The following is a 10,297-nucleotide window of genomic DNA, read 5'->3' as shown; positions in this document are numbered from 1 at the left end:
TATCTAAATTATTAAAATAATAGTAATGATAATAATAATAAAATAAAGATCACGAGGATTGTATCGACAAAACTATTGATATAAGTATATGTGGTAAAAATACACGATAAGAGATCAGTCATTTCTAGCGAGTAACAAGCCAACACCCTAGAGTTAAAGGGTGCGATCTGATATTTTTCGAGTCTTGATGGGCATTCTAAATACTGATAAATGTAATTACGAGGGTGTAAATTAAACAAAAGCTCTACCTTAAATTGTTAATTATTATCAAATGAAAAAAAATAGGGCAAAAGTAAAAAAGACATTTTTATCGAAATAGGACCTCCCTTTCATTTATTATGAAAGGAGGATCATTATCCCTTCAGAGGGGTCTAGTGGCTAGCGCATAAGGTACTGTCATCATGAGGTCTGGGGTTCGAATCTCGACAAAGCCGAGATAAATGTCTCCCTTATGTGTTAGTTACTATTCCAAAGGCTAGTAGCCGCCCATGATTTACCTCCTTCGTATTGGCCTTGGGACGAATTGATGAAGGCGCTGGATACAAACGTATTCATCTTTTACCATCATGAAAGGAGAATCATTAGTATCGATAAGAATTAAAGCATTGTTACAGTGTAATATTTATTATAACAATTATAACTTAGATAAATAACTCACTTTATTAAATTTAGATAATCATTTTTTACTAAACACTATATCAACTATCCTAAAATTTTCATCATCCTTATTATTTTATTATTATTATTATTATTTTTTATTATTATATTTATAGAATGAGTGGAAGGAGAAAAATTGAAAAGAATGAGCGGAGAAAAGAAAGGAGAGAGATTAAAAAATATATTATTTTATTTTTAGAGTGGAGGTTTAGTTTTCATTAAATTTAAATTTAAAAAATGAATAGAGTAGTTATATAATTTTTTTTTAGTTATTTTATTTAAAATTTAAAATAAAAATTTTAGATAGGATAAGTAATATGGATGTAACAATAGTAAAAAAAACTCTTTTGATCTTTATTAATATTTCTTTTGATCTTTATTAAAAAAAATATTAATGAAAGAAAATTTTTATTTTGTATGCTGTCACATCACCTTACATGCCACTGCCAGCTTGTCTTGGCGCTGGGTGGTCGCTTCGCCCACTTTTTTCTCCTCTCTGGCTCCCTCGCTCGTACACCCCCCGGACTATAAAACCATGGACCATCGTCCCTCTCCCTCTGCGCAACAAGCTGTGCTTCATCTCCATCTCTCCAACTTCATCATCATCTCCTCCTCCTCCTCCTCCAGCAGGAAACAACGCCCTGATCTGGCATAGTCGGTGGGATCGTTGGAATAATCCTCCACTCGCTAGCTCATTTATTTCCCTCGCTAGCTAGCTCTAGCTCTAGCTCCAGCTCCAGCTCTAGCTCTGTCTGTCCACTACAAATTTGAACTAGCTTGATATATACAAAAGCGATCTAATTAAGCTTTCTAAAATCCTTCTGACAGCGGATCTGCGCTCCCAAGCCACCAAGGTAACGTATTATACATATATGCTTATTTAATTATCCATTTGTTTAATATTTACGTAGTCAATATTAATCAAATGCTTGTGTTAATTTAGGGAAGTAAATTTTTAGTTAGTTAGTTTGAATAGGAAGAAGAAGAAGAGGAGGAGGAAAGAGAGAGAGAGATGGATATGATACCGAACCCAGAGAGCCCTCCCTCCGATCAGGAACCCCTGGCTGCTGCGGCGGCCGGAGCTTCTTCTTCGTCGTCTCCGTCGTCGTCTTCGTCGCCGTCGCTGAGCAGGTACGAGTCGCAGAAGCGGCGGGACTGGAACACGTTCGGGCAGTACCTGAGGAACCACCGGCCGCCGCTGTCGCTCGCGCGGTGCAGCGGCGCGCACGTGCTGGAGTTCCTGCGGTACCTGGACCAGTTCGGGAAGACGAAGGTGCACGTCCAGGTCTGCCCCTTCTTCGGCCACCCCTCCCCGCCGGCGCCCTGCCCCTGCCCGCTCCGCCAGGCCTGGGGCAGCCTCGACGCCCTCGTCGGCCGCCTCCGCGCCGCCTACGAGGAGAACGGCGGCCGCCCCGAGAACAACCCCTTCGCCGCCCGAGCCATCCGCCTCTACCTCCGCGAGGTCCGCGACCTCCAGTCCAAGGCCCGCGGCGTCAGCTACGAGAAGAAGAAACGCAAGAAAGCTCCGCCGCCGCTTCCGGATCATCACCACCCTCCTCCGCTTCCACCCTAATCACCGTCGACACCTACCTTCCTCATGATCACTACGCTGCTATAATTAATTAATATGCGTGACCTTCATCGATCGATCATCATCGTCCTAAAATTTATATCATATCATTAATTAATCTTCAGACTAGCTATTACTGCAGGTAATTGCTTAATTAATTATATTATTATTCCTACTATTTAATTTCATGAGCTAGCTAGATTTCACAAATTTGAGACCGGGCACTATTACTCCATGTCTGTCTAGTGCTCGATCTACATATTTCATTTCTGTTTAATTTCTTCTTCAGCATCCTCCAGCTGCTCGCTCGCTACAAATTCTCATTGTACCTTCATTTGATTTTATTATGCCGATGGGACTGATTAAAGAAATTAATTACTAGTTTTTTTTTATTTATTTATCGTTTTCGATGGAAGAGCATATATCTATTATCTATATATAGGTAACAGTGCATGAATCAGGAAGGAAGCGAGTGCTGTACTTAATGGAATCGTATCACTTGGCCTGTCATAGCTCACAATCAGAGAGAATGAGATATGAATATGGCATTAATTACTTTAAGTTTAATGAATGACAAGATTCACGCACTGTAAATTATCTGTGTAATTAATTAATGCTACTAATTAATCTATAATATATATATATATATATATATATATATATATATATTTTGACTAAGCATGAATATTATCTTGGGTCCTCATGCTAAAATATTTATATATAACATACAGTCAAAGTGTATATATTTTTTCCTGATCTGCATTAATTAATATTTGCTCAGACAACTTTTGAGGTGAAAATTTTCATTGCTATGGTTCGATGTGTCATCATCACATAACATCATTAAAATTCTCTGTGCTATAGACATTTGAAAACTTCATCATTAATATGTATGATTGTGTATCTTTCATTATCAATTTAGGTGGTGTTTGGTTAAATGACGAGAATGACTATGGATATAAGTTTGATAGTAAAATGGAATGGAAATGAGAATAAAAATGAAATTCATTTAGTTATATGAGTTTGGTTGACTCCTATAAATTTAGAAATCATTTTCAAATTATCATTCCCAAATCCATAATCCAAACACTATCTTTTATTATTATTCCATTCCCTCATTCTTAAATCCATCAACCAAACACCCCCTTCCCTTTAGCTCTAAGTTATGGCCGATTAATGTAATTAAAATCCAACTATAAGTTAGAGGTTAGAAGCTCATTGTTCGATAGAAGCTACAGATAAATTAAATTCTAGATGATAATTACAACAAATTCTAGATATTCTCGATAGAAGCTCGTTGTATTTTCTGCTAAATAGCTAGAGCTCTAAAATGATTTACAAGAAAAATTGAGTCAATTAAAGTCGTGTAAATTGCACTATAAATAAAGAAGCTATACAAATTCAAACGACAATTAATTTATAACTCTTTATTTGCAGTACACTTTCTCTTTTAAAAAAGCACACCTTGAATGTCCCATGGGTTGATGCAGTTACTATTAATTAACGGTCTAATTCAAATTTTGATGAATAATAAAATAGGCTAAATTAGTTTTATTGTAATCTAATACTTTGACCAAATGTGCAAGAGAAGCCCAGCTAGGTCGACGGACTGACCGAATAGCTGGCATGAATCCCAGACAGGTTGACAAGCTGATCGGATGTCTGACATGAAGCCCAGCTAGGTCAACGGGTCGACCGGATAGCTGGCACGAAGCCCAGCTAGATCAACAGGCCGACCGGATAGCTAGCACGAAGTCCAGACGGGTCGAAAGGCTGACCGGATGTCTAGTACGAAGTCCAGACGGGTCGAAGGGCTGATCAGGCGTTTGACAGATAAGTTAAGGTAAGTCACTAGAGAGGAGTGACGGTGAGGACGCGTTCCCAGAAAAGGAACTTAGGCGCCGATCCAACTTAGAACCATTTCGGAAGATCTTAACTAGATTCCGATCTCGGTGAGATGGAATCTAATTAATACTCTTTTTGATTATAAACTGAGCTAACACTTTGTTTTGCATGATATATAATTTGCATTTGTGCTTCGGACTAATGTTTTCTTACATGTTGTTGGAAAACATAGGTCTAGGAGCCCGGAAGAGATCCGGGCGCCCGGAATGCAAATTCTATCTTCATCGCAGCTTCGCCACGTGAAGCTTCATGGTTGGCTGGGATACGTCACACTCCAGGCGCTTGGAAGGGATCTGGGCGCCTGGAGCCTCCTATATAAGGAGGGTGAGCCCTAGAGCAAAAAACAACTCACAACAAGATCTTCCAACGCTTGATCTGCTGTGCTGTGCTCCTGTGACGCTGCGAAGCTACTCCGACAACGTGCTGCCTTTTATTTCTTTTACTGTTATCGATATTTCTTTTCCAAAGTTCTTGTACCTTAATTTTGTAATCACATTTTCGAACTGCTAGTGGATTGACCAACGAAAGCACTCAGCGAGTGCGAGCCTTGGAGTAGGAGTCGACGAAGGCTCCGAACCAAGTAAAATTAAAATTGATTGTGTTAGCATTGTTCTGTTCTCGCTTTTAATTTTTCGTTGCGTACTCGATTTTCTACGATAAATTTCTAAATCGTTATTCACCCCCTCTAGTGAATTACTCGATCCAACAAGTGGTATCAAAGCAGGTACCGCTCTAATTTGGTGCAACCACCAATCAGACAAGGGATGGAATTCTTTTTCATGTTTTTTTCGATTTTCAGTTTGACGTTATAACTCCAAATTGGTATCGTTACCTTTTTAGAAATCTTTTCGTAGTAATTAAGATGAATTGGTGCAACACTACTTCAGTTTTAGATTCTTTTTAATTTTATTCCGCACTACTAATCCAAGACCAAGTCTTAAGATTCCTCGTTTCTTTATTTATTTGTGTGCAGGATAAAAATGACTCAAGTCGAAGGCTTCAGGACAATGCGTCCCCCCTATTCAACGGGGACGACTTCCCCTACTGGAAGAAGCGAATAGAGGTCTACTTGAAGACCGACTTCGACCAATGGTTCAGCGTCACCAGAGGCTACAAGATGTCAGTCGATAACTCCGGAAATCCACTAGACCCGAAACAGTGGACTCCGGACATGAGAAAGAAATCCTCGACGAACTTCAAAGCTCTCAACACACTGCAATGTTGGCTGACAAAGGAAGAGCTAAACCAAGTGGGACCGCACTAAAATGCGAAAGAATTATGGGACAGCTGATCGAACTACACGAAGGAACGAGCGACACCAAGGTAACTAAGCGTGACCTTCTTTTAAATAAACTATTTAATATCAAAATGCAAGAAGGAGAAACAACGAGTCAATTTCATGCGAGGATCAAAGACATCCTCAATGGACTCCATGCGATGGGCCACCAAATGGAAAATCGGGACTTAATCAGATACGCATTAAATGTTTTTCCGTGAAATTCATTGTGGGCATCTATCGTGGATGCCTATAAAATCTCGAAAAATTTATCTAAATTGAAACTAGACGAGTTATTTTGCGAACTTAAATTACACGAGCAGACTAACGTTGGAACTGAGAAAGGTATTGCCTTATTTGCAGGTTCCTCCAAGGAAAGGACAAAGACCAAGCCTGAACCTGAAGATGAGTCCGATCAGGATTCTAAAGATGAAGAGTACCTAGTGAACTTGGTAAGGAAGATGCTCACCAGGAGAAAGAAGAGTTTCAACAAAAAGGACTTGCAAAAGATCAACTCCCCATCTAAACCAAGGAACGTGACTTGCTTAGGGTGCAATAAGAAAGGTCACTACGAGAATGAGTGCCCGAGATTGAAAAGTGACAAGACGAAGACAACCATGAAGAAGGCTCTCAAAGCAACGTGGGACGACTAGTCTTTAGAAGAGTCGGAGGCCGAAGATCAAAAGCACCAGAGTCACCTTGCGTTGATGGCCCGTGAAGCAGAATTGGATGATGAATCAGAAGACGGGTCCGAACTTGAATTGGGCCACGAGTCCATACTCATTTCCGAAGGTCCCGAAGAGGTATATCTGAATTTAAATAAGAAATTTTTTAAAACAATTGCTTGTTTAAACAAAAAATTAACTGCAATAGAAAATAAAAATAAATTGCTCCTTGAGGAAAACCAAAACCTCAAGGAACAAATCACAAATTCTAATCCAACTCAAGACCTAACACTTGAGGAGGAAAATTTAAAACTAAAAACAGAAAATAATAAATTAAAAAGTATTTTAGAAAAAATTACAACAAGATCTAGAAATTTAGATCTTATTTTAAATAGTCAAAAAGTAGTCTACAATAAAATCGAGCTTGGCTACAAGTCAAGTTCAAATAAAACGTTTAAATCACTAATAACCCAACATAAACAACAAAATAAAACTTGGGTTCCGAAAGTGTGCTTAACCACACAAGTAGGAATTAACTAATATTACATACCTGAAGATAAAATATACTATGTAAAATCTGATAAATCAAATCAAAAACCAAAACACAAACTTAGACCAACAAAATCAAAATCAAAAAATTTTAGAACTCATCAAAAATCAGATTATCATCAAGTTAAATATAATTATAAAAGTAACAGACATAAACCTAGAACTAAAACTTAAAAATACAGGTCAATAATTCAAGGGGAGACTCCAGAATAGCTGGCACCTCCAAACATAATCTACCCGACAAAGTAACCAAAACTAACCTACCTGGCAGGGTAATTAGGATTAGAGTAAAAAGGGATAAAATTTAACTTGACCTACAGTATTGGTGAAGTTTTGGATGATAGTAGATTAGGGAAGCTTAGTCTATGCATGTATAAGGAAGATATGGCTTCGACCTGGTGCATTTAGCTAAGTGGAACTAACTGAAGCTACCCCTTACGGATCCTAACCAGTTAGACCAAGGTTTTGTATTAAGTTCAATGGATAGAACTATTTGGAAAACATCGAAGACATAGTTACTCTAATGATGTCCAAGTGACTCACCATAGCCCAGAAGTTTATCCAAAGAATATTTATTTGTTGAGCCCAAAGTTAAATTTGAATCTAACACAAAGTTAAACCAAACCCTAAAATTGAACTTAACTTTATCTCACAAAAATTATAGGTTTCCCTGATTGAAAACATAGATCGGGTGAGATGACTAAGGACTTCGAATCGAATCAAATAGAATAGAATCGAACCTAATCGAATCGAATCAAACTAAATCGAATTGAATCGAACCAAATCGAATTAAATCAAATTAAAAATTAAATTAAATTAAAAATTAAATTAAATTAAAAATTAAAAATTAAATTAAATTAAAATTTTAAAATTAAATTAAATTAAATTAAAAATTAAATTATATTAAATTAAATTAAAAATTAAAAATTAAAAATTAAATTAAATTAAATTAAATTATTTTATATTATTTTTTTTTAAAAAAAATTATTTTAAAAACCTCTTTAACTTAAAATTTATTTTAAAAATCTTTTTAACTTAAAATTTATTTTTAAAATCTTTTTTAAAATTTATTTTAAAAATCTCTTTAACTTAAAATTTATTTTAAAAATCTTTTTAACTTAAAATCTATTTTAAAAATCTTTTTAAACCTAAAAATCATATTAAGTAAAAAAAACTTAGACTAACCCTAATTCCTACCTATTGTAGGAAATCAAGTGGATCTTAGACAGTAGTTGCTCTAAACATATGACTGGAGATCATACCAAATTCACCCAACTTACCTACAAAAGCTTAGGAAAAGTTGCCTTTGGAAATAATGACAAACTCAAGGTAATTGGTATAGGTAACATTGAGCTTAAGATTGACTTTATTATTACAAATATATTACTTGTTGAAAATTTCAAGTATAATTTTCTTAGTATTAATCAATTGTGTGACACTAGATATAAGGTTAGGTTTTTATCTTCAGAATGTTTAATCAAGCACTTAGATAACCCTACGATAAGTCTAAAAGGGCTTAAAAAAGATAACATCTATGCAATTAACTTAACCACTTCTTCAAATAAGTGTTATTTAACACAAAAAGAAGAAACTTAGTTATGACATATAAGAATGTCACACACAAATTTCATAAATATAAGCAAATTAAAAGGACTAGTTATAGGATTACCAAAATTACCTAACTTAGACTCAACAATATGTAATGCTTGTCAACAAGGAAAACAAACAAAATCTACTCACAAACCAACTAATCAACCTCAAACCAACTCTATACTAGAACTTCTATATTTAGACTTATTTGATTCCCATGAGGTCAAATCAATAAATGAAAGTTTGTATTGTCTAGTAATAATATGCGACTATTCTAGGTTCACCTGGGTAAAATTTTTAAAAAATAAGGATGAAACTTTTGAAATTTTTACAAACTTTTGCAAGCAAGTTGAAAATGAAAAGACCTTAAAATTAAAAGACTTAGAAGTGACAATGGAGGTGAATTTAAAAATTATAACTTTAATCAATTTTGTCTTGACAACAGATATCATCACGAATTTTCGTGTCTTAAAACACCTCAACAAAATGGAATTGTAGAAAGAAAAAATAGAACTATACTTGAAGCATCTAGGGCTATGCAAAATGAATATAATCTACCTAAGTACTTTTGGGTAGAAGCTATTAGTACAGTCTGTTATGTGCAAAATAGAACAATACTAAATAAAACACATAACAAAACCTTCTTCAAAATATATTATAATAAACAACCCAATATAAAATACTTTAAAGTATTTGAGTGTTCAGCCTTCATGCTAAACACAAGAGAACACTTAGGAAAATTCACTTCTAAAATAGAAAACGGAATCTTTGTAGGATATTCACTAAATAGTAGGGGTTACAGAATATATAATAAGGTTACACTAAGAATTGAAGAAACCACAAATGTAAAATTTGAGGAATCCAAACAAAACTTAGAACAAACCCAAATTCAACCAATTGAATTTATTCAAGGCAACAATACTCAAGAAAGAACCAATGAATATTTAAATCACGAAAAAGAAGAAGAACCTCAAGAGAATCAACCTCTTAGAACCATAAGAGTCAACCTAAATCATCTAATTGACCAAATAATTAGTGATCCAGATTTAAGGGTTCAGACTAGGTCATCCTTTAGAAACCTAAGTCAAATCTCTCTGATTTCAAAATTTGAACCCAAAACTATAGCTGAATCTTTACTTGCCCCAGATTGGGTCATAGCTATGCAAGAGGAACTAGCTCAATTTGAGAGAAATGAAGTTTGGGATTTAGTGCCACTGCCCAAAAATAAAAAAAATAATAGAAACAAAATGAGTGTTTAGAAATAAGTTAAGCGAAACTGGGAAAATTACTAGAAACAAAGTTAGGCTAGTTGCTAAAGGGTTTAGTCAAGTAGAGGGACTTGCCTATGATGAAACTTATGCCCTAGTAGCTAGATTAGAGTCTATTAAAATGTTATTCAGTTATGCAACCCATAAAGGGTTCAGACTATATCAAATGGATGTCAAATCCGCCTTTCTAAATGGACTAATAAAAGAAGAAGTCTATGTAGGACAACCACTTGGATTTGAAAGTCTAGAATACCCCGACTATGTTTTTAAGCTAAAAAAGACTTTATACGGACTTAAGCAAGCACCAGGGTATGGTATGAAAGGTTAACCTCTTACCTAATATCCAAAGGGTTCAACCAAGGTCAAATTGACCCAACCCTATTCGTTAAATTAATAAAAGAGGATATCTTCATAGCCCAAATTTATGTAGTGATATAATTTTTGGTTCAACTAACTCAGAATTTTTAGAAGAATTTACTAATCTAATGGAACAAGAGTTTGAAATTAATCTAGTAGGGAAATTAACTTACTTTTTAAGATTATAAATCAAACAAACAAATGAGGGAAATTACATTTATCAACAAAAATACACCAAAGAATTACTTAAAAAATTTGGGATGGAAAACACTAAAGAAATAAAAACACCTATGACAGTTAACACAATTCTAGATGATGCCCCCAATGAAAAACTAGTTGACTTAAAATACTATAGGAGTGTCATAGGTAGTCTACTGTACTTAACTGCAAGTCAACCCGATATTTTATTTGCGGTTAGTATGTGTGCTAGATACCAAACTTGTGCTAAAGAATCTTATTT

General features: G+C 35.2%; 1 protein-coding gene across 1 annotated transcript; it reads left to right on the top strand.

The window, feature by feature from the left end:
* The first annotated feature begins 1,222 nt into the window (after positions 1-1,222).
* LOC121989964 (protein G1-like4) lies at positions 1,223-2,288 on the top strand. The gene has a single exon (XM_042544258.1). It carries the CDS (start codon positions 1,670-1,672, stop codon positions 2,228-2,230), a length of 561 nt encoding a protein of 186 aa, XP_042400192.1. The 5' UTR covers positions 1,223-1,669; the 3' UTR covers positions 2,231-2,288.
* Positions 2,289-10,297: the final 8,009 nt, after the last annotated feature.

This window comes from Zingiber officinale, chromosome 6B (assembly GCF_018446385.1).
Source record: "Zingiber officinale cultivar Zhangliang chromosome 6B, Zo_v1.1, whole genome shotgun sequence".
Lineage (NCBI taxonomy): Eukaryota > Viridiplantae > Streptophyta > Magnoliopsida > Zingiberales > Zingiberaceae > Zingiber > Zingiber officinale.
Note: the sequence above shows the minus strand (reverse complement) of the source record. Positions and strands in the feature narration are given on the sequence as shown.

Excerpts from the sequence above, each read along its gene's own strand:
- LOC121989964 (XM_042544258.1), top strand. The coding sequence starts at position 1,670 with ATGGATATGATACCGAACCCAGAGAGCCCTCCCTCCGATCAGGAACCC.